The sequence below is a fragment of the Thunnus thynnus genome, chromosome 7, assembly GCF_963924715.1.
Source record: "Thunnus thynnus chromosome 7, fThuThy2.1, whole genome shotgun sequence".
NCBI classification, from domain to species: Eukaryota; Metazoa; Chordata; class Actinopteri; order Scombriformes; family Scombridae; genus Thunnus; species Thunnus thynnus.
In genome coordinates, this window is record NC_089523.1 from 9,639,767 (window position 1) to 9,665,823 (window position 26,057).

At 40.9% G+C, this 26,057-nt stretch overlaps 1 protein-coding gene across 1 annotated transcript; it reads right to left on the reverse strand.

Annotated features, from left to right (window-relative positions):
* Nucleotides 1-1,032: 1,032 nt before the first annotated feature.
* Nucleotides 1,033-24,994, reverse strand: blmh (bleomycin hydrolase). The gene is made up of 12 exons (XM_067594165.1): nucleotides 24,840-24,994; nucleotides 22,628-22,825; nucleotides 19,589-19,698; nucleotides 18,554-18,695; nucleotides 18,244-18,332; nucleotides 18,034-18,126; nucleotides 9,742-9,897; nucleotides 9,478-9,636; nucleotides 9,327-9,394; nucleotides 7,079-7,196; nucleotides 6,741-6,807; nucleotides 1,033-1,339 (listed from the first exon to the last, which is right to left on the reverse strand). The coding sequence occupies exons 1-12, from the start codon at nucleotides 24,847-24,849 to the stop codon at nucleotides 1,191-1,193; spliced, it is 1,359 nt and encodes a 452-aa protein (XP_067450266.1). The 5' UTR covers nucleotides 24,850-24,994; the 3' UTR covers nucleotides 1,033-1,190.
* Between the last annotated feature and the right edge of the window lie 1,063 nt (nucleotides 24,995-26,057).

Genomic DNA, 26,057 nt, shown 5'->3' on the forward strand with positions numbered 1-26,057 from the left:
TAAGAGAAGGTAAGCTGCAGATAAAGGCTAAAAACCGAGTGCCAGGCACAGAACAGGACAGAGGAGGTAATAAGTTGAGGAAAAGTTGAGAAAAGAAGTTGGAAAAAATGAAGGTTGATGGGTAGGAGGACATACAATTTAATACAGTAGGCTTAACCTCAGTGTTTCCATATTTTTTAAGGATTATTCTAATGCTAATTCATCTCTAGCACATAGTTCAGCACGACAGGACAAGAAAGATTGAGATACCACAAAGATTGCATGGCCTCCCATCCCATCCACCTTCAGCTATCATGTCCACACTGCAGAGGATGAGCCGCAATAATTCAGCTGACAGACCAACTGCTGTGAGGTCAGAGGTCAAACCTTACCTTGACAGGAGTGTTTTAAAACAGGAAGAGTTGGAACGTCACCGAGGAATAATTGCAGAGTCTGTGCAGGAAGTTCTAAGATTTTCACCTGGCACCACAATGTAGCTGTTCTGTGTAGAAATGAGCGAGTATTGTTGAAGTATGACCCTTTCCTGCTTTTAGCATTCCTAGATAGCCAATCAGGGGGATACAGACAGAAGATATGAAAACAAATACGTGTATGCATGCACACCTACTGTGCTAGTCTGGTTGACTTTGTGCTGTTTGCAAAGAAAGGAAGTGATGGAGAGATTGTGTGTTATTGAAAATTCTTTAAGTGTTATTCTTAGATGTCTGAATTGTACATACTGCTGTTCTGCTCCTGCCTGAGAGGTTAGCTTGGTGAAAGAGCAAAAAAAAAATACAGAAATATAGTGGATCACACAGGTGGGTAAGTGGCTTTAAACAGCAGTGTTGACTGCCTCTCACAGTATTTGTCAACCCATGTCCACAGCTCAGATTGTAGCTACACTCTTAAATCTTTGCCGCCTTGTGTCAAACTGAAAAGGGTGTTTATGATGCAATAAACAATCCAAGACAAAAAACAGACATACAAAAAGCTGTGGTGGTGTAATCCTCCGCTCTTTGGAAGAAATAAAAGATAGACGAAACACACACGCAGTCCAGTAAAAAAGAAAACAAAATCTTTATTATTTTGTCTAGAAGAACAGGCTGTTTTGGAAGGAGGTGTGAGGAAGATATTGGAGAGGTAAAAGCAGCCGAGGAATAGGGCGGAGTCAAATAGACCAGAGGTTGGGGCTAAAACCTGGATTTCCATAGTTACGCCAGGGCTCCCATCGGGTCCCAGGCTGGAAGAACGACGGGCTCCTGTTGCATCACCGCCAGGACATCAGAGGAGAGGAACTTCTTGTCTACCACCACCTCATACACATACTCGGAGAACCAGTCGTCCGTCATGATCAGGTAACCTACAGAGACAGACACAGACAACCAATCAGCTGTGTAAATCTGTATATACACTCCACACCACTGCTATCAATGAAATTCAGGGCAAGTATAACCTTGCACTACATTGGTAAACGCCAGATCACAATCTGGTGGTTTTAGCGTTTTGTCACCTAAATAAGCTTCTTAGAGGATGACGGGAAGCTTATTCTGATGATAAGTGACACGTCCGTACACCAGACATGAACAAGGCATAGTCTATAGAGAGTCCATATGTTAAAGGAATAGTGTGACACTCTGTGAATTATGGTTATTTGCTGAGACTTAGATGAGAATATCAACATCATTTTCCAGTTTTTATGCTAAGCTAAGCTAAGCTAACTGGCTCCAGCTTCATATTTACCATACAGGCATGAGTGGTGTTGATCTTCTCATCTAACTCTCTGCAAGAAAGCTAATAAGCATATTTCCCAAAATGTCAAACTATTCCTTTAACCATAAATAACAGGTGAGTGGGACTCCGGATGAGTTCATGGTGAATTTAGGAAATGCGTGTAATCAGTTCCCTCAGAAAGTGTTCCTCTCTTTAGCCCCAACAGACTTTACATTGGAATGACATCACGTACAACAACAAAAAATAACTTGAACAAATATAAAACCTTCATGCTATAAAAATTCACAATACAAAGAGTAACAATTGGCCTTATTTGCAGTTGGTGGTGTTCTGTCAACAGTTTTACAGACGTTTTTTTAATACTGGGAAAGTGCTTTTTCAGCCACGGGGGATTTCTTAGTTGCGTACCACAGCTGGCTACTGGGACAAATAAGCATCAAGGCTGACTGGTGGTGTCATGTCCACCATCACATCCATGCTCATGATTCTACTGTGGTGACACCCTTCAGGCCACTTCCAGGCTTAAATAAGCTGGGCCCGCTCCAGGCGTCTACCTCTCTCTTCTGGCCTTCAAAATGTTCGCGATTTTGTTTCACAGTAATATTCACACATATTTCACTCTTCCACACACTTCTTACACTGTTGGTGCAGCTTTGATTCACAACCATCATTCATTGGCACTTAAACATGATTGTCTCCCCTAATTCATACATACTTTGAGTACTTTTATAATAGTATTGAAATGGAATTTAATAAAGAAAAAACACCCAACTAAACAGTTTTGGACCTGTAAATAGAACATTATCAATATGTTAAATAAACAGGAACAGGAATGTCTCTTTGTTACACAGTATTACACTCTCAAAAAATGAGTCATTGGCCAAAGTCAACCTGTCAGCAGAATCACAACACATTCTCATGGAAAAAAAATACTTGATTTAAGAAAACATGTCACTAATGAAACCGATTATTGTTACTCCTCTTTCATTGAAGGGGAGGCATAGGGAGTGCTGCTAACAATTATTTGACAAAGAAGTCATAATTTGACCGTGCACATGTTTTAATTCCTTTTTAGTGCCCTTTATCACTAAACTATTATTTCAACAGGCAGAAGGGTGGAGGAGAAGACGGACCCCCACCCCTCATGGTTCACACTCCCCACCCTACAGTGCAGTATACATTCATCTTCTGCTATCACTTCTGCACGCCCACCCTGATAAAATGAAACAATGTCTGCCTCTCTCTCCCTGTGTGTGTGTGTGTAGCAATACAAGGTCAATGTGGCCAAATGTGGGCTGGTTATGAAAGCGTACCTTGAACTTACACTGACAGGAGACATGTTGGGATAACCTAATGTCTTTTTGGATGACGATGCAGCCCCATGCTGAAATGATTAATTAAAATTAAAGATGTCTGTGCGTGTTTCTTTTACGTAAATAACAAGTCTGAAAGCTATGCGAAACCAAAGCAGCTCAAATCCACGACTGAACTGACACATATGGGAAACTGGATGAGAGCTGGAGGAGATTGTTATGCCTCGGTTTAGCAGCCGGATCTTAGAGCGAATTCGATTTATTTTACTCTTCTGTTCCCCTGATGCCACCTCTCATTCCGTCTCTTCTTTTCCTTCCCCACGTGTTCGGAGTTGAGCAAATGAGAGCATCCCTCCCACTGTCAAGTTGACTTATCGAAGACGTCAGGGTAACCGCAAAAATGTGACACAGTTCAAAACAATGTATTGGTGATGGTGATGGTGTGTATGTGTGTTCTTCCAAGTACGCAAATCTTAGATGGCACGCTGCCTGGTTCTCACTGCGGTATCCGTGTGTGTGTTGATGTGAGTTTCCTGGAACCTGCGTGTTGGGTGGCATGGTGGTGTGTGAGAGAGAATGCTGGGTGTCATTATTTGTTTTTAGGGATAGGCTGACTGTCCTCTCTCAGAGAGGATGGATGAACTGTAGGCTACACGGCTGTGGAGCAGCCATCTTGTTTTCCGACTTCAGCAGAAATCCGCAACACGGGACCGTGACCGAGTCACGGACCACGAAGATCTGAAATCTCTCTCTAAAATACCAGAAGTGACTACATTAAGAGGCGCTTGATTTGAGCTATATGATTTAGATTAGGAAGATGTTGGCTGGATCTATGATTAGAGGACAAGATACATTTGTGAAATAGTTTTGACATTTTACAGAAAAGAAAAACAACATTTTTAATTTGGTATTTAAGAATAGATGGGGAACAGTACACCCGCAGAGTTGTGGTAAGACCTCAGAAAAAGCATTTTTCATTTCATAACAGGACTATGAAATGAGGTGAAGGGACAGATAATTGTGGTTTGGGTGCAAAATAGTGGCAGCGGATTAGAAGCATACTTTAAAACTAATGAAGCTTCTCTTCCCAAGACTCTGTTGTGTCCACTACCAAGGAAATCCTTCCATCCACACTGACTTCATTTCCTTGTATTTACTTAAAAACAAATCATATCGGTAGGAAATAATAGTTTCTCCCTCCGCATTGTCAAACTCAGTCAGGGCTCAAACAGAACTCGTGACGGAGTCCACCTCAGGCTAACATCCTGTCTAATTGAGAATAAAAACCTGTGTGTATTGCCAAACATTTGCCCAAAACGGTGTACAAGTATGAGCTGTGGAGTGAGCGGAGTCATAACAGCGGCTTAAATATGGAGGAAACAGAAAGTTAAACCTTTCACAAGAGACTTCTTCAGGGTTAGGGAGAATATTAAAAGGCCTTAAGGGAGACGTTAAGCTTTTGCAAACCTTATAAACACAATCCACTTGCTCCCTCCGCTCCTAGGCTACAACCACTCTTGTTCCAATTTCTCCTTTATCATCTTTCCAAAATCATCTCTACATCTACTTGCATTTGTTTTTCCTTTTTTTCTAACTGATTCTACCTGTAGTGTGTCTCCAACTCTATTTCAGCTCTCCCCTGACTCCTGCATGCTCTGTCTTCTCTTTTTTACCCTCAGCCTTTGTCAACAAACAAAGCCCCCGGATTCCCAAGTGAACTCCACTTCTCTCAAACTTTTGTTCTCAAAAACTTTATTAATTTGGCTGCGGACAGGCTGGAGGCCTTGGCCTTCCCCATCTGCTGGTGTTTATGGAATAAGATATGCGTGAAATACATTTGATTTGACTGAGGGGTTTTCACATGTTTTCCCAACAGTCACTACGGTTTGTGGGTTCAAGAAAATATTGTGAGTATGTGTGTGTGTGTATCTCTCTGTGTGTGTGTGTATATACTGTACTGTATGTGTGTGTTGCCAGACGATGCATGACTGACCTGAAATACTCTCCTATAATTTGCAGTGGAATGTCGAAGCCCAGAGATGGAGAGGAGAGAGGAGAAGGGGTCAGAGATAGATGAGAAACAGAGATGAAAAGATAGAGGGAATAACAGCAGCAGACTGTAATGTCTGGGGCAGTGCTGTGACATACCTGCTGTGATGTAGGGGCTTATTGGATGAAGACAGACTGACCTTACTTAGTGACAAACATCTACATTTTCCCACATGAGGTAAAACAATGAGGTAAATGTATGTAGAAGTTATCCCTGTGAGCAAAAAGCAACGGCTTCAGATTGCTCTGAACGCTCAGTTTTTTTTCCAACTTTCAGCCCGAGCTGACGTCGGCTCATGATGGATTTCTTTATATAGTCATCTGCTGCACGCACATTGTGTGAGTTCACTGCTCTGCTCCACAAACATGATGACATTTTTTGGGGGGTAGTCACGCCGAGCCATGACTCAAGTCGAGCTGGCTCGCTGTGAGTGTTTACCTGTTGGAGTTGTGCTGGTCATCTGCAGCTCTTTATCAGACATCATCATCACTGTGGCCATTTCTGCTTGTACTATTCCTCCCTGCATTACTTATAACTGATCCGCTGAACAAAGAGCTCCAAATATCTCCATGTCTTGTTGTGTCAACCGGTTTTTAGTGCCACTAATGAAGCTCTGCTAATTCGGTGAGGAACATGTTTCCTTTCCAGTATATTCTTCATAATAAAAGTCTCCTGTTATTTAATCATTTAAAAGCTTTTAATATGAAGCAGTAAAGTGGGCAAAGTTGGGTTTTCATCGACAGTAACTTAACACAACTCTGATATAGCTGCTCCTTGGCAGGCTTCCAGAAAGCTGGCCAATCAGAACAGAGTGGGAGCAGGAGCTAAGACTGCCTGTTAGAGACAGAGGCTGAAATAAGGGGCCAGTATAAGATAAATAAGGAGTTTTTTTGAATTGTGAATTATGCAAAGCTACTCTAGTGGAGTCCTGGAATAAAAATATAAAGCTGGAAATGAGCATAATAGGTCCCCTTTAAATTCATTTTGAATTTGTGGTTGAACAAAGCAAAAAAAACAACTCAGTAAGCTGAACACTAAAACTAAACTGTCAGGTTCAAAAGTTCCCAGTCAGCATAAACTATTGTGTGTTTTATCTATGGAGTTATACACCAGTCTAAGATTTAGCTCATTCTATAACCATGTTTATACAACTAGACCCAGAGGCACTGAGCTCAAAAAAACACAACAGGGGCGCTGCGCCTGTGTGTGTGTGTGTCTGTGTGTCTTCATGAAACAGGACATGGCCAATTATGAGTTCATAAAGCAGCAATGCGGGGGTCTCAGTTTAATCCTGTTAATTCAATAGACACAAACAGGAAGATGACGATTTATAAGGGGACACTGTGGTGTGAGAAAGATGTGAAAGAAAGATGGGGACACAGGAAGACTCCGGTGCAAAAGAATATATATGTATTTGGGACTAGATCCAGGTGAAAGAAATTATTTTAGATGTTTACAGCCAACTTAAGTGACAGGTGGAAGCTGCATTATACAATACAATTCAGCCGTGACTTGACATTTAACTGACTAACATATCCACGTTGTCCTGATGTAGAAATATCCCTTAAATCTGAACTAAAATCATTCCCTGTTAATTCATCACAGATTAAATCCAAGGGCAAAAAATAGGAATAGCGTAATTATGTGTGAAGTGTCTCTTAGGTTACCTTTGTTCCCACGGTCATCGCCCCAGGAGTTTTCCACCCGCCACTTCTCATAGCCTTCTTTCCCATCCTGACAGAGAGAGAGAGAGAGTAGATGATGGAGAGATAAAAGTGAGAAGCAGAGACCAGAGGAAAGAAAAGTGTCCTGACAGCTGGGGTTACTTACAAGGGGGGAAACTGACAGCACTGTGAAGAACTGCAGCCGATTAAAGCAGCGTAAACAAGCAGTAAGACTTTGATGCAATAAACCCTGGGAAACTCTGCATGTGTGTATTCTTGTTGGTCTGTGTGTGTATATGCTGTATATTTTGCATGAGTTTACACCTGTTGTGTATGCGTACCTTGTCTGTGACGGCAGTGAGGATCATGGCGTGGGTCATGAGAGAGTCTCCGTATATCAGTCTCTCTGCCTTAGAAAGATTCTTCACTGAAACTCCGAACACGAGCTCATGGTTGAACCTGCACGCGCACACATGTAGACACACACACACACACACACACAAAAAAAAAAAAATCACATTACACGACCTCCTCTGATAGCAAACTCTGCCTCTGATTTCACCTACATAATTTCAAGAGAAAAGGCAAATACAATATTGTTTTGATGACTTGATGGGTAATTGTCCATATTATATCCCAACAATCACAGGATAAGGTTCAAATATCTTTTTGGTAGAAGCAGGGGAAGACGTGCGATGACCATAAAAAGCCAAAAGCAAAATCTTTCTAAGCCTGGTATTCTGCATGAGCCAAAAACAGCTTTCGATTCATTTCTTGAGCCTGACTGTAGAAATTAGGCTCCATTCAGCCTCAGCCTCATTCCAATTATAATCTACTAGCACACGAAGAGATCTGTCTGGAAGATGAGCTTCAACAGTTCTGGTACCAGACATTTGGCACCATGCTGGTTTGGTTCAGTGGGCAAATTTAAGCCTGGCGCCAGCGACTCAGACACATATGCTGCTGCACCTGAAGGGCAAAGATGAGCAACTTTTCCCCTGTGGAGAGACTGACACCTCATGGAGGCAGACGAGGTCTGGGCTTTGTTATGTGAACCCTGCTATAAGACGCAGCACAAACAAGCCTGGGATACAACATTCACATTCACAAATATTGATTTTTAGATAGTTATTATATATTTAGATGGATTTTGGGTTTGATGGTGTTCAGCGTGATCAAACATTTCAGCTTTGTGAGGTTGAGTATCTGATCTGTTTGGAGAATCTAGCCAATACAAGTGTTGTGCTGCAGATCACGTTCATCTGATAAAAAAAAAAACACTTAGAATGTGGAGTTTTTGATCACTAGTAGCTCTTTGGAGCTATGGTCCACGTCTTCTAATGTTTTGTAGTATAATGCACCAAGAAACATGGATGTAAACATTAAAGGTTTCGAAATATTAAAAATATGCTTTGCAAATATTTTATGAGGAAGAGAACTCACTCATCATGTTTGTTATGCCAAGCACACACTTTAAAGTCATCAGACAGCTATGGTTTGCACACTATACGACTGATTGATGACAGGGGGTCACACATTACAAGATCTTTCCCCAAGAGGAATCCACGATAGTCTGTCTGGTCACGAAAAAACCCACGAGAAGTGACACGGGAAATGACCCATGCTCGAGACAGGATTTTTTCTTCCAAAAATGGATGTCTGCAAAAAACGAGTTGTTTAAATTTCTTTCTTTTTCTAAATTTTCCTCCATTTCTTGGGGCCAATCAGACTGCAGAACTTTTCTTGTAGCCATGCTTGTAGATGTTGTCGTGTTACAGGTCCCTTCACCCCGTGTCATGCACTCTCATTGACTGTAGTTCCTCGCCGCCCTCATTACCAGTCACAACACTTTTCACACTGCAGGACTTGGACTCCCCGACAGGTCCAGATATTTAGCCTGATTGATATCTTTTGGGTGTCTGTGATGCATCGGGGAGTCTCTCAGATTGTGCCATTGAACAGTTCTCTAAAAACTGTCAGTGAGTGCAAAATCAGGGCTACAAACGTGTTGTGTGAACTCGGCATTAAGCATCAAAGATATACAGTACATCATGCGTTTTGGTGAGAAACAGAAATTTTTGCTTGTTAACAAGAAAACTCTACAGGGTACCTTTAATATTCAGTGTGCAGAATGTTGTTGCATTCATGGTTGCTTTCTCCTCATAGTAGAAATTAAATAATTTATTTAAAACAAACCAACCGCTACTTCCACAGAAAACACACCTCTCCTGAAGTTTATTGACACATTAAAATCATAATAGAAACCTGATCATTTACTGCATCTATGACCCTGCTAAACTAAAGCAATCATGTAGTAATGCTACATTTATTGGTACTAATATCTGGGCCAAGAGAGTAACAGACTAGATTCAAATACAATTTTGACTATGTTTTGTTATTTTAAACCTTTTGGGAAATCAGGAAGACACATTTTTTGGCATCTGCATGATGCCAAAACGATCAATCACTGAGAAATGTATATAAAATCCGACAAACCATGTAGAACTACCTCAACACTTCAATTATTTTCAGGATTTTCACACCCAGCACTAACTGCACACACACTAGGCGCCTCTGAGTAATACTCACACATTCATGTCATTAATGCCCAGCTTGCCATGGAAATGTTTGCCGACATCACAACCAAACCACACCGCCTAGAAGAAAAACAGTAGCCATGTTCAGATTTGAAGGTCACACACACTTGTGTCTACAGTTACTCCTGTTCATCCCGACTTACTTCTCCATCCTTGATGGACTCAGCCGCAGCCTTTTTAAGCAGTTGGATGGGCTGATTGTTGTACAGAGTGTTACGGCCCGCAACCATGTTACCCAGGAACTCAACACTGTACAGCTTCCCGTAAGGGTTCTGGGGTCGAGGGTCGTTCACAAGGCAGATCTGAGGATAAAGAGAGTTACCGTACAAGTTCAGACACTGTACAGCTTCCCACAGGGAGTCGAAAATGGAGGTAGTAAAATGGCAACTCTGTAAGGGCCCACATACTTTGTCCTGAATGTTGTATAGGGGTTTGACGTGCTCCCTGTAGAACTCCTGGGGGGTGATAGGTCCCATGCGATGGAAGGTCTTGTCCTTGTCCCTGTACTCCCAGGAGATGGTCTCCGGAGGGCTGCCTAGACAAACGCTGGCCACCCGGAACACCTGCACAGAACACACACAGTTTGAATATCAATTTCCTTACAAAACTGTACTCTGATTTAAAATGCAAATATTACAAATCTGCGTTTCACACCAAACAAATCTGCATTCAAATCATATTTCATGTTCACAGGGCATGACAACCCCAGGTCTGTCTCTGCATACTGGTCGATCACTGCCTGGGCCTCTCTCATTCCGTCCAACTTTCCCTACATTTTCCCTCTTTCCTCTCTATACAGTGCTTTCCCTCCCCTCCATTTCCCCATTTGCACCCCCCCACCCCTTCCGTCCCCCTCCATGTGTGTCTTCCTGCGGTGCTGAAGTTCAGACCGAGTTCCTGTGGGCTAAATCGGGTTGTTTGGACTGGGCTGTCTGTCAATCTGGCCCTTCTAACCTCTGATATAGCTATCTCAGGAATTTCCCCCCTGATGCTTTTCACCTCTCCCATCCTCTGCTCTCCTCTCCCAGATGCTTTTCCTATCAATTAATTAGATTAAGGAGGGCCTGAGAAATTAAGATGCAGCGCAGTCCATTGTTGGTGGTAGATAAAAGAAGTGGGACTAGACAGTGATACATTGGTTTGAAAAACCCACGTATACAGTGGCTCTACAGCGTAGAGTGTTGTTCTGAGTCTGTGGATGAATGGTGATACATCACACTCTCGCTGTTTCAACTACGGATGTCACGAAGGATAAATTTACACTAGACTTATTTTTTTTATTGACTTTCTATTGATATCCAGACAAATTCAACTCTAGCTGATTATAGAAGTAACAGAGGGATTATTTTTGGCCTGGCCTGCATCAGCAAAGGGCTTCTAGAGAAAAATAGCAGCAGTTTCCAATGCTTAGTCAACGCATATTAAATGCACATAAATAAAGATGACATTCTTGCTTTCAGGATAGTAGACACAGAGCCCTCTGAGCCCGCTATTCCCACACAGAGACAAACACACAAAATTCAGTATGCATACAGTAACTTCAGGCTTGGTTTACACAAACAAACAATCCCCTTCGTCATCACAGAGATGGGTAAGAGTCACAAAAGTACAGACGCACACAAAAATACACAAATGCGGCGAATCAACAAAAGGAATCTGTTCAACCCCTCAACCCCCCCCCCCCCCCCCCCCCCCCCCCCCCCCCCCCCTCCCCCCTCCAAACCACCTTCCTCCTGATTCAACTGCTTTGTTTAGACTGCTTTGTGGGCAAGACTGCATGCCAAGGTGTCCATCTCCTTGTCTGGTCCGTGTTTGTCCAGATGCCCTCGGCACCTTGACAAGACATCTCTGTCACCCCTTGACCCCCCCGCCCTCTCTCTTCATCCCTCTTTTTTTGTCTCCTCCTTCCAAGAATAACTCTACTGTGCCTGTAACTTTAAAAACCTTTTCACTAACTTTACAGTTCTCCTTTCAGATGCCACTGAGACATACTGTAAGCGTTCTCTCTTTCTGCCAGTTCAGCCCCGCGCCCACTCATCCTCGCCTGGTAAGGCAAATAAAGTAGGTGCGAAGGAAAAGGCTGGGCGGACAGAGAGACCTCAGTCAGAGGATAAACAGCCGCGGTGACATCAAGGCAGGATCAATATTGAAACACCTGCCGCCTTGATGACCGATATACATGAGTGACAGAGAGGAAAAGGTGAGAGGAATAGTAAAATAATAAAAATAACCACAGCGCACTTGACAGATTTAAATGGTCTGTTTGCTGGTTTTATTTGGTAAACGTATCTGAATGTAATACTCCTCAGATAGATTCATTTCATGATCTTCCCAGTTTGCATTAAATTTGCTCGACAAAATATATTTTTTTAAATTCAACACTCAAAAAACTCCTCCAGTGTCAATAAAATGATTTTCGATGGATACTGATCATACATTCAGGGAATTACAAATGATTTGGACCTATGTCCTCACGGCAGACTTCACTTCCTTCCTCACAACCACAGGCGTTATTCATAAAATCTGCAGAATTGAATTCATGTTTGGATTATAACTTCAAAGGCCATCACATTCACATCCTAATATTCTAAACATTCGAACTCCCACTGGGTTTCAGGATCCAGCTGTTACAGTGGAAGTGATTCTGATGGGTCTTGTTAACAGGCAGCTTTTTCTACAGTTCATCAGTCTCTAGCAGAAGGTCCACCTCAGGTCTGTCTCAATTCTGTGACACAGCAAGTTTGCGTGTCTTGCTATAAACAATAAGCTGACTGACTGCACGCTATTGAGGCTAACTGCGGCTAATGTTTGATAGCATCTGTGTTCCAGTGTTGACCGGCTGGCATCCCTCTGCAGGTTTATTTGTTTTACGCAACCCAAACAAACAAATCACCTGGAGTTAGGAGTGAGACTAACACATACAGTAAGAAGGCCAAACCAATGTCAACGCAACACAGTATACAGTACCTGGACAAGGGAAGGTAAACAAAAAACATTTGTTCTTTCTTAAAGAAAGTTCACTGGTGTAAAAATATGTCTGAATTTAAATTTATACCCACTTTTAAATTTTGGATTAAACTGACACTTCATGAAGCTGCTGCACAGGAAAAGCCTTCCAGAAAGTAAGTGAATTTACGTATTTGCTCACGCGTGTTGCATTAACAGCATTGTTAAATCTTATCTCTCAACTCAAATATGAGGGAAATATATAGCTTCTGTAAGCTCTCCCTTTATTTTTGCCTGACAGAAGAAAATTAAAAACAACAACTTGCTCTTTGTTGTCTTGTGTTGCAGTGGAAAGTGTTCATTCTTAGTCCAGTGCAGCGATTTGTGCACCTGTCACTGACTGACTATCTTGTTTCACAGATTTAATAAATAAATAATTACCAAATAATGGCTTTTACCTAATCTTCTTGTGAAGTAAACATCCCTTATATTTTGTACATTTATTGTATGAATATTTGATGATTAAATTAGAGCATTAGATGTATAAAAATATTTTTTGCTGTAAAAAATATATAAAAAAGCATGTATTTTTAATCTAAATGATTTGAACCTGTGAATAATGTGAGCAAGGCACTTGAGACTTGATTAGAGTTTGAAGCTGGCTCTCACCCAGTTTGATGCCAAACTGAGATAAAACATGCGCCTCATTGCTACTCTGAAGTGAATTTATAACTATTGTCTAGAAGCTGGACTTGTGAGTGTAAGCAAATGACACCATGCAAACAGTTTGGATAAAAATGAGCTAGGTTTTGATTAAACTTCCATGTCTTGTAAACATGCAACACATGTGGTCATTGTTAAAATTTCTAACAATGGTGCGAAGCAATTCAAGAAAATCTGAGTGGACGACTCACAACTGGCGAGGCTATCGTTACGGCCCCTGACAGCGACACATATACAGGAAGTCACACACACACACCGAACAACACGTCGGCTGAGCTAATAGCCGACAGCGCCGAGCCAACGCGCTGCAGCAACAAAGACTCTCTGCGAGTTGATGGCTGTCTCATAAATTAGACTTGTCTTAAGGATCACTCTACGTGCTCAGAGCCAAGAGCCGCACATGGTGTTTCCTGATTCCATGACGCAATGGAGCATGGCGGGGGTACAGTTGTGGCGTGAGGGATACCATCTGTGTACGTGTGCATGTGTGTAAAGTACTGTATGTGCATGTACAGTTAGCAGGGAACGTCCCTTTTTTTTTTTTGTGTGTGCATGTGTTGCCTACTTGTCTATGTAAGTGAGAGTGGAGGAGCAGGGAAACACACCAGATACATCATGAAAGAGAGAGACTGGCTTTGAAACTTAAACTAATCCTCTCTGCCTCAATAATGCAGCGTATGGATACTGTCATCCTAACAGCCTCTATAAAGACCAACTGTCCTCGTGCACTGGACTAGTGCGTCCGTTGTTACTGCAGGTGCAAGCTGCTGTTGCGCAAGTTTTCAGATAAATGAGATGTGCTTGGTTTTAACTAATGTGCCTGACCGGTGTTAACAAAAAGAATAGATTCTTGACACGCAAAGGGATCCGTTTAAATCAAGCGCACCCCACGTCGTACAGTAAGTGGAAGCAGAGACGCTAACCCCGGTTGCTTGTCATGGGTGTGTGTGTAGGGCCGGTGTGATGAAGACCAGGGCACGATCACAGCCGCCACGTAGGGAGGGTGGACAGCATCACCTCAACACACACCAAAGTAGGACTGACACAGCACTTTGATCCTGAGAAACACATGTGCTCGCATAGATGCAAACCCACGTGAACATTAGGGGGAAACACTACTATACCCATATGTAAGAGTCCAAGAACTACGTAAGTCTATGTACACACACACACAAGTCATGTCCACAAACACAGTTTTTGCACATGTGAGCATGCACACATGGACAGCAATGAAGCAGTTGTGTACACAGTTTGTAAACTACATAAATAATTCCTAAACGTGCTCTGCTTAAAAAAAAAAGAAAAGTCATAATACTGCAATGTCATAACAAATGCAACACCTGGCGGACAATCTTTTAGCCTGTCCTGTGTGAGTTCATGACGGATGCTGTCGTCATTGATTGGCTGGCAAGCCTGATAAGATATCAGTCATCTGGATTAGCCAAGTTTCTAACATCAATCCTAATTTGCAGAGCTAATAATCCGTTGACTGTCCACCAACAGTGCTGTTGAAGCTGGAGGCGAATCAAACTCTAGACCACAACAACTTGTCATGTCGATGGTTTGGGACCACACAGCTTTGTCAGTGTAATAGTTTAAATAAATACTTCTGGCAGTTCCTAGTTTTCACTTACACATGTGTTTTTGGACAGTAAATTTGATGAATTTAATGATGTGCTTTTAAAATTGATGTGGTGGAGAGAAGCTCCAAAATGTAAAAGTTAAGATGCTAACAAATGAAATCCATATCATCATATCCTTTTCACCTGTCAAGTGTGCATCACAGTAGAATAGAGTAGAGTAGATGGGGCTTTGGTGACACTGTGTACAAGAAGGGAATATTTTCACTGTCAACTATTTTATTGGGTATTTGTTCAATTGAGACAAATCTTCAAATTGCTTATTTTAACTGTGAAAATGTCAAAACATATTAGGTTTACAATGAAAAGCATACAGATCCTTTTGCTTTAAGGACACTGTGACCAAAATATGTTTTACTTCACAGAAAAATTATAAAAAAAATATTATAAAACTATTTTCAATAAACAATAATTATTGTGGTAATTTCAGACAATACAAATACCATTATTTTACAATTCATCGCAATATTACAACATGTCTAGTTGTCAGTTGAGTCTCATTAGAGATATTGAATGCAATTGTGATGCTTAGTGCATGAGAAAATTCACACCTGTGTGCTTCTAATATCAAATCAATCGCAATATGTACCTGATACATCTGTAATAATTTATTTATATCAGATATATTATTACTGTAATAATTCATTGATTATTTATAACATCATTTAGCTCATTTTAAAATACAAAGTCCAGACAGAGTCCACAAACATATTGTGCATTTTGAACCATGAATAGCTTTGACATATGTATCTTTTATATAATATTCAACTAGATCTTACTTTTGAAAACAGAATACAAATTATACTCTATTTACATGCATGTGAAAACCTGACAATTCTTTCACTGCTGGGGTCATAAAAGGGTCAAAAGCATGAGAAGGTTAAACTAAAACCTTAATTTGATGTGCAGTTTTCCATAACTGGGATTCAATAATCAGGTAAAATATCTCACTTTTTGTATTGAGACTTTTAGAACTACGTTTGTCAAATGCACTTGTGATAATATCCTTGAACTATTTGTCTCTCTTCACTCTGGTTGTTCTTTTGACATGACCGCATCCTCCATCATCACTGGCCGTGACAGAGTGGTGTTTCACAAAACAAACCACTTCCAGGTGGACAAACAAACACACCGACAACCCTCAGCCACCCGCCCTGACGTGCAGTGCAGTGGGAGCAGTCTTTGCTGTTGCACAACATGTGTGTGTGTGTGTGTGTGTGTGTGTGTGTGTGTGTGTGTGTGTGTGTGTGTGTGTGTGTGTGTGGTGATGGCTGGGCGTCCATGGGGGTGCTCTGAGATACAGACCACTGTTTAAACAAGCAACCAGCCAGCAGCACAATACAACCAAACAGCTGACAACAAAGGCTGCTTAACCAGTCCCCTGTACTGTGTGCTATTATCTCAATGGGGGACTGATTGACTGACTGGCCCCACATACTGTACATTCACGCTCACATACACACACACGCACACAGGAAGCGGGAATAAGCCTCGTATGAGCGCTGCACACATAGTAACACGTGTTACGTTACGCAAGTGTTTGTTGTTCACCTTTTATTTGTGTTTTGGTGGTGAATTTATCGTCACTATCCAGTGTCAGATGCTTTGTAATAGACTTTTCCATAAACAAGATTACTATCTTGTGACATCTGGTGCAGTGTGCATGTGACTTTTTTTAAAATATGTTGCTTTTACGCACACACACACACACACACACTGTAGTCTAGAAATGACGTGGCACACGTGAGACACACGAATCTACATGCACACATATAAATAGGTGGATTAAAGCGTCTCACACTGTTACCAAAATATTGTCAAGAGTGTGTACCAGACAATGTATCATTAAAAGAAATACTTGTAAAAACATTCATTGACATGTAACATTAGCCCATAAGATATGTTTGTTGCTGTGTAATGTTTTAGCTGTTTAATGGACGTATCACGAACATGAACAAGTGTTTGGTTCTATGAACAAGATTTTTATCTCCCTGTACCACATGTGCCAGTACTGAATGGGTTAAAACACACATGGTTGGCATGTCTCTGTACCACTTGTGTGCCACTTGTGCCTTTAATGTACCTGTTTAATGACATAATTCTTACATGAAATCCTAATGGTGTATGTATAAAACCTTAAGTGACACTATTTGAATGAGAAATTTCTACAGATTTTTAATGATCAAGAAAACTTAAACCGTATCCCTCCTATATGAATTGTGTAATGTTGACACTTACCTATCAGATGTCATTAAAAAAATAAAATCAATAAAGCATCACTACAGTACAGTTTTAACCTGAACCTCCAGTCCATAACCCTCACCTTCTCCCAAGCTCAACTCTAAAAACTGATGACATGCTTTTACTGCTTTGAGCTATCCCTTCATACAGACTATGTTTCTACTGTCAGTTAAGTATTATTTGACAGCACCATCTTCTGGTCACAATGGAACAATGTCACAAAGTTAAGCAATGTGTACGCTATAAAGATTTTACATTTATTCAATATGTATGCACACACACACACACAAGTCTGCATGTACCAGTGTGTCTATAAAATGAATGCTCTATCATCATATTATATAATTATCTAATCAGACCATGCTTTACTGCAGCACATGCTGTAGGTAATGAAACAGGGAGGACTGAGTCTCTATTATCCACATATTAGATAATATATTCCACTTTTTGGACCATAAAGCTCCAGAAACTATAGAATCAGAAGAACTCAACTCAGGAACTTAACTAGCAACTAAAAGTCTCTTTGCATATTCCTGTTATTGTTTCCACTACATTTGAAGAACAGTTAAGATTAAACGATTTAGATTCATGAAGGATTAAAGAAAATGATGATAGTATTTGAAATGGAGTTTACACACGTTGTTTGGATTTACAGGAGAGAGACTGATGACTGGATGTGATGAACAGATGAAAAGGAGACATACAGAGTTGGAAAAAGACTGAAAACTTCAGAACGCCAGTTTCTAAAGTAGCAATGATCTGCTGAGTGTTTTATGGGTATTTATTTCTGCTTTAGTACATAATCATCATGAAACTGCAGAATCAGAAAAGGTTTATTTCTCTCATCGATGCCAAAAAACAAACAAGAAATGTCGCTTATACTGATACTAGTGCCCCCAGTGCTTCCTTGTTTTGCAAAATTATAGTTGCCACAGCGTTTGTGTCTGACCAATCTGCAATGGTCAGCTCTGCTGGGGGATTTTTTTTTTTTTTTTTTTGGGAACGTGGAACTATCCTTCAGGAACTAACTTTAGTCCCTCTTTCCTCCAGTCAAAATGCGAATAAAGCTCCCAAGTTCCTCAAAAGTTTCTCGGTTCCCTGGTTCCTGCAGTGGAAATATTTTACAGGAAAGGGTGTATGTGCTCTCACCTCCTCTATCATGGCGTCCATAGCATCAGAGAGTTCAGCCTGAGTAGCGTCGCTGGCCACCATGTTCCTCAGTCTTAGGCAGTATTCTCTCAGCTGTAACACACAGTGAGACAGAAACACCGGTCAGCGCTTCCTCATCGATTACACGACTTACTGATGGGTACTGATGTGAGCCTTACGTGAGCTTGACTGCATTAGTTGTGAACGCACCTTATGATTGAGGATGTCATTCATTCTGCGTGAGGCCTCTGAGCTGTGTGACTCTGGAAAGCATTTCTTTGGAATGACGCCATACTTTTCTGAAGAGAGGACAGTATAAAACCAGTCAAATCCAGTCAGATAACATTTTTGTTCCATGGAACCAAAGTTTTTATGTTTGAAGATTAACGTATTTATAGTACAGTACAGTTCCCTTTTCCAAACTTGAAACATTACCCATAAATGATGGGTGATAAGTGTTGGTCAATTATTCTCCATGAACTTCTTGTTACTGTGACTATGTGTCATGATCAGAACTAACCAATAAGGTTGACCAGCATGTCCCACTGTCCTCCGTCATTGGTCGGATTGGAGAGCAGGAACTGGACCAGGCGTCCGTCCACTGGCTCCTTCCTCTGCGCCGTCTCCACACAGGCCTGAAGGAAGTAGTAGCAACGCTCAACCTGCAGAAAAAGAGAACAAAACAGGACAGAGACATGATGAGTAAATAAAGAGAGAGATGGACTGAGAGGTGCTGCACCATCTAATAATGTCACATAATTGTATATAATGAAGACATGTACACTCAAGACTTAAGTCATAAATATAATGACTTGAGACATGACTGAGACATGAAACCAAAAACATCCAAGAGTCACTGTTTTACCTTTTAAAATCCTAACGCAATCAAAAATAAATGAGACCAGGTCAGGCAGGCCTTGTAAAGCCTTTAATTATTTGGCCTTGGTGAAAGCAAATGCAATCTGCAGCTATCTTAATGGACACTATTAACACAGCTTTGAAAGCAAAATCTTCAGCCTCTGATGTAATGTAATAACACACTGGCTCAGAGGGGGACGGGGATATTCTTAGAGCTCGACATTTACTGCTTCCTTACTTAGAACCAACATTACAATCAATTTTAGTCCCTGGCTGGCACTTGTCACAAACACAGGCCTATTCAGTGGAACCGCAACCACGCGTTTAAACATGTGGGAGAGAGAGGCCAGAGAGAGACATTTAGAGCGGTGTCACTGTGACATCAACGTGGGAAAAAAAAAACAAAAAAACATGAGGCCAGAGAGAGATAGAGAGAGAGAGAGAGAGAGATATTTAGAGCGGTGTCACTGTGACGTCGACCCTGGAAGAGCATTGACCACAACACACAAAAGAGGGTTTTAGTTGTACAATGACTGTATAGTAGTAGCAAAGCACATGTGTACACACACCCACACACGCGGTGTCCTGACTGCAAAACAACAAAAACAATCATCTACCAAAATACTACAGCACTAATAACTAATAAAGTCATATATAAAGTAGTCTGAGCCTCTAAGCAGTGAAACACATGTCTTACCTTGTCCCAGAAAAAGAGATAGGACTGACTGAACTCAAACTCCTCTATGTTAAACTTCTTCATGAAGGGAAGTCGCATGACGTTGAGGCACGAGAAGATCCAACATCTCCCTGGTGTAAAAAGAAGAAATATGCAGGTTAGAAAGGAATCACAGTTAAGGTGTTTTTGTACGTGCATCAGTAGTGCCTCTTGTGCTCTAAGCTTAGTTGTTCTGATAGGCAGCAAGTCACAAGCTCACAGGAATCATTACATATTTAATTCTAACTCCTAAACCTCAAAAGCGGAAACCAATGGTGGTCTGGAAGGGAGGATAAGTGCATTTATCAGTTACAAACTTATGGTCTACTTTAAACATGGTCAGCATGGGTTGTGTTCAAGATTCTTCCATCTTTAGATTTTTTTTTTTTTTTTTAGACTTTAAATCTATTTTAGAGACTTAAGACTAAACTTAGTAACCTACAATATATCTACCAACACATGATGAGTGGTCCACCAGTCATCGTAGATGTGAGGCATCGGGTTCCGCAAAGCAAAACAACGTCTCAGCCAGAAAACAGCAACCATAGATCATATAATGTGTTGTCAATGACAGACTTTATTGCAACGCAGAGGGATTTCTTTATTAAATTAAAGCTGCAAGCAGCGTTGAACGGGCCCTTGCGTCTCCGCATACGTCAGGCCGTGACGCAATCAAAGGGCTTCTGTCACGGGCATGTAGATGTCTTCAGACTCGGGCTGTTTTCAGACAATGCAAGAAGGAGATAAACATCACTTCCTTTGTCCACTGTTTTGAATGCTGCTGTTGCTGCTTCACTGAAATTTCGTAGGGGGCGCTATACAGCCAGTCTGCATCACTGATGGAATATTGTCATGTAGACGTGTTCAGGCCGGGACTCTTATCAAACATGTAAAGTTTGGTGCAGACTGGAGCATTTACAATAAAGTTATAGCAACTTCCTCTGTCATGGCGAAGCATCAAATCTCAACGGTGTGAGGATGAGAATTTTCTGCAGGGTGAGACATGTCTGTCTTGCTCACACCTGTGGCATCAAAATTATGCAAGTTTTGGGCCCATTCACTTGAATTTCAATTAGTAAACTGAAAACTCTTGATGAGTTTGTGTGTAAAACAAATTAATTTCCTAATTTTCACCAAGTCTATTTTAACCCACATGACCTGGTCAAAGTTTGATTGACATGTGTACTGTCAGGTGTGTAGAGACAATAAGTAACTACAGCTGGACACAGAAAAATACTCATATATTTGAATGGAGAGTGTGAGCAAACCCAACCTTTTTGAACATTTACTGCTTCCACATAGTTTTAGATACAAACTTCATTTGAACTTTAAATGAGTTACGAGACGTTGACCTACAAATCTTGAATTTACATGTGTTTTCTATCTTTTACTGTTTTGGAGATATTTGAGTGTGAGTTTTAAAGTCTTTTCTTGCTCCTCCTGTGATTTGATAATGAGTGTGTATTACGTCATGTGTCACAGCACTGAGGGAGTGACATCACCCGGAGCAGTTGGAGAACAGGATTTCAGAGTACTCTCCTTGTGAAATATCCTCATAAATCCCATGACTTTGGCCAACTCTTACATTAAACATCATCACGAATCCATTGATACAGGTTTGAAAGTGGTCAGACTTATAGTTTAGACGCCAGAAGCATCAGTTTGACACAAAGTCCATGCCCAGAGATTGCCTCCCCATTGGTTTACACTGTAAGGTGTGATGTGGCACTGCGACTTTCAGGGCTTATAAAATCTAAACCGTTCCGAGTTATTACAAAGTTTTTAACAACTTTTGTTCAGCACAGTGTCATAAGTCACCTATTAAAGTTTGAAGCCGATACCATTAACGCCCTCGGAGGAGAAAGCATTTGTTCGAGGTCCAAAATTGGGGAAAAGTCGTACTTTCATGTGTGTATTGCAGACTTCCTGTTGGATTTCGGTCAGGGGTGTCAGCATATGATTTGTAGGTCTTGATGAGACGAATAATTGAGTTTTGGTTCGGATCTCTCTACGACATTCCTACAGTCCGTGGCGGCCATATTTGTTACATAGGTGGCGCTCTCAAGCACATTTTGGCACTCTGGGGGTTAATTTTTACATTTTATCAAATTTTTCACCAGACCTGATATGCGTGCCATATTTGGTGAGTTTTTGAGCATGTTTAGAGGGTCAAATTTAGGGTTTAAGTGGCGTAATAATAAAGAAAGAAACAAACAGAACAAATACAAGAATAAATAGCCATTTGGTGATTTCAGTGGGAAATTTACAATCCACCAGGTATCTGATTTAGTTGATCCAAGTTAAAAGAGACCTCCCAACTTCATGCAATCCAAACTTTGACTGTGATAAAAAACAAATGAAGCTGACAAAGATGTGCAAACAGGGAGTGAGGTGTAGTAGCTACATGCTTAAGGCAGCTGCAGCACCACATCTCACCAGAAGTGTTTTTTTTTTTTTTTTTTTTTAAAAAACACACAGTATGCATTACATTCTTTTCAACACAAAAATAAAAGCTGCAAACTTATGTGATAGTTGCTCAAATCTGTCCAGGACAGTCACGACCACAAATCACTTTTGCATCACTTTGCCACACAAATGCCTACAACAAATGTAACAGCATACATATCCACCATTTGTGATGCACACTTGAGGTCTAGAAAGGTTTAAGAAAAAATAGTATTCATGAAAAAAAACAAAACATTCAACAAAACTTTCCAACTTGTGTTTTATTTTATAAAAAGGTAGACTAACTACAGCACAAATGTATGAAGATGTGTAAATGTCAGTTCTAAGCCATTTACTTCAGAAATGCATTAACTTTCTAATGTGTGCTAGATATCAATTGTTTGTGCTCTGCAAATGTTGCTGCAAGCACAAATATGCACATTCACTAACTGCATTATCTCAGTCATTGGTGTGTGTTGATCCAAAGGATTGGACATTGCTAATAGGAAGCATTTCCTTTTCCCATTGAAGGTATGCTTGTAATTATCAATATTACTTTACTATGTTATGTCCTACCTGAGTTTTTCTGGTTGGTGACGGGCTTGCCCTCTGTGGGGATAGAGTGCTGGAAGATGTGCACAGTATCCTGGACAGTCTGCCGGTGCAGACAAACCTCCAGCGGGTCGATGCACGTTGACACATTCTGGGCCAGCAGGTAGCGTGGCTCGGCCCGCAGCCGCTTCATAAAGGTGGCTACCTTCTCCTGACTCAGACCTGGAGGAGCAGGAAGAGAGAGGTAAAGAGTGAATGTTGAGAGAATGGAGGGAAGAGAAGTGCAAATAAAGTTACCTTGTAATGAGGAGACTTTCACAGCTAGACAGAGCCTGACTTCTGACTATAACTAAGAGGAATTTCCTACTGTCCCAATACCCATGACCCATCTGTGCACTTTAGGTATATACACTTCCCACTTAGGATCTGATTTATGAGCACTCACGCACTCAGATGTCATAGTAATGCCTGGAAAATGCCCAATCAATAGTCATAAACCAACAGCACATCCTTTATTGAATACAACAACTGTCTGGTGCTTTGTTTTTCCACCATCCATGCAGAGACTATAGTGGATAATAGACTGTTAAGGATATTGAACACAATTAAGATTAGAGCTCTGATAAATAATATAAGGACAGACTTGGAAAGGAGAGAAAAGTCATAGCAAACAAGGAGGAAAACAAGGATTCTCAGTTTCTAGTAGTACTATAAGTGGCCCTAGGGAGCCGAGGGCTGATCGCAGTATGGCTCATCTGGCTCCATCTGGGAGAGGGAACACACTGGAAGGCTTGTCTGGTCCCACTGGACAGGGGAAGGAGGGGTACACACACACAAACACACACACTTTGACAGAATCAAACTGGCACTAGCGTGTAGTTTGTAATTCCGTCAAATAATAGTGCAGAGCAATTAAACATTGAGAGGGACATTGCCTAGTCATGCATGCTGCCTAGAGTTCGACCCCTCTCTCTCAGCTCCATGCTGTTATTTTCCATTGACACAAGACTGAAATGCACTGACGGCCTTTGATTACGACAGCGTCAAACTTCATTAACGGTCATGTCTTCCTAAGAGGACAAAAAGCAGAAGCAGGCCTGCACAGAGTGTTGTGTTGACATGATGAGTATGGATAGACAATGAAGGGAAAATAGTAAGAGGTGAACCTTCAATCTGAAACAGAGTGATAGCCGACAGCTTCAAACTCTATACAAACATAAGAAGAGCATAATGTCAAAGTAAATATGTTGGAAACACTGAGCTTAAATGAAGGGTGAGTTAGTTGATCAGGCTGTTATTCAACAAGTGAGGGCATGAATGGGGAGGACAGACACCACAGTGGTTTTTTTATGGAAAGGGGTCAAGCACAGGTACTCAGGGTGACTTGCAAATTTACACACCACTGGTTACACAACTGGCTTTATATTAGATAACACTTTATAGTGTCTATCACTGTGCAAGGGGCTGAAAAACAGCTGGCATGAAACCTAACTTTGGAGGCTGAGTAGACACTGGCTGACACAGTCCAAAGATCAAAATACCATGGCACTAGCTAACACGGTCCCTTTTTAAATGTTTACATTAGAAATAAAATAGAAGTATTTCCTCTATGTAAGAGAAGCATTCGTTAACATGAGTCTTACGCATAGCCATCTGACCGAAGCCAAAACTTATTCAAAAGAAAACCAAAAAAAAGTGTTGTGAAACATTAAGTTAATTAGTTGAAATTGAAATTGAAACAATCTTAGGTGGCTACAGTTTAACTTCGACAGCATTAATCACTGTTACAGTCTACTAAAAACGTGTTGAAACCCGACTACAAGTGTTAACATTTCAGCTCAAAAGGAAACCCCCTCTTAAATGAATCACTTGAAATAGTTTTGACAGTTTCTCGCAATTCCAGTTCCCTTCTCGATGAGCTTAGCTACCCAGGCTAACATTTCCAGTTCCTGTAGCTGACAGCAGCTTTTAGCCGCCGAGTAAAAAGGTGTGTTAGCTGCCTGCTCTTCAAAAAAGTCCGGATATCGATACCACGCTGACGAAGTGTCAGCCCTGCAGAGAGAAAACGACGGCAAAGTCATGCTAGCAGGCAGGCAATGCTAACGCAATGAATGCTAACTTTAGCCTGTTAGCTCCGTCAGCTGTCATCCTCCAGCCGTCAGATACAGAGCGCACTCAGCCGGCCGGAGACCCCAAACACCGGGACTGAAGCAGCACAAAGTGCCACTCAACTTACCACTGTCCATGTTTCCGAGGAGCTTGACGAGCGTTGTCTGTTTTCTTGAAAAGTCACCGGCTCTTTGTTTATCTCATTCGCCGACAATCAGTCAGTGTGATAACAGGGTGCGCTCGTTTGTTTGACTCTGGGGCGGTCTTTGACGTGGTGCCTGGGCGGAGTTTGCGATAATGACTGCTAATATGATTACACTGAGGTCTTCCATCAGTGCAAATATGATTGTTTTTTACAGATTGTACTAATGAGCACACAGGTTATTTTAGTTTACTTACCCTATGATTTGCTTAGAGCAAAATCCATGAATTGAAGTTAAATACGAATAAACCTTTTATTTTCTATTTTTGTTAATGATGTCAACAATATACAGATTTTCACTTTGAACAAAAAAGTTGCTAAAGACTTTGCAACAAATATTTATTTGTTGATTTATAAAATTACTTTGCTTTTTTTAAATTTGTGTTTGTGTGTTTTCTAACACCCTCTGGCATATGTTTTACATCTTATAAACATTATTGAGATAAAATTCACTGAGAGAAAATAAATATTGGGGGCTCCTATCCTTGGAAAGCAATCATGCCACCATGTTCTGCTCTTTTAGGGATAAAATTAACTCAGTCAACACCTTCTGTTGTTGAAGAGCTTTTCCTTTAGAGTGTATAGCCAACATTGATTCCCATTAAAGAAAAACACCTGAATAACATGGTGATCCATGTTCAAATAGTTGAGAAACAATTATCCTAAAGGTATCCATTTTCAGATTTATGACACATCATGAATGATGAACTAATGACCTACTATCATGATATCATGATTAATACTGTCTAATATGAACAAAGAGCTAAATCTATTAAAGACTCTCCAGCAGTTTTATATTATATAATTTTCCGGAGCCCGCCTCTGTTATTCCCACCCACCATGTGAGTGAGAAGGGACGGAGCGATAATAAACGAGCGCGCCTAAAGTCAATTATCACAGAGTAATCGCGTATACACCGTCCGGTTGTCGTTTACAAAATAAAATATTGCTCGTAGCCTAATTCAAAGGTCCAGTGTGGCACCGTCAAAAATGTAGAAAAGACACACCTCTGCTAATTATCAATAAACTGAAATGTTTCACTGAAACATAACTGCTCATCACCTAATATGTTTTTTTCTCTTCAAAGTGACAAGCAGCTTTTATTATGAAGGTGAACTTCCTCAAGAAAAGCAGCTTGCTTGT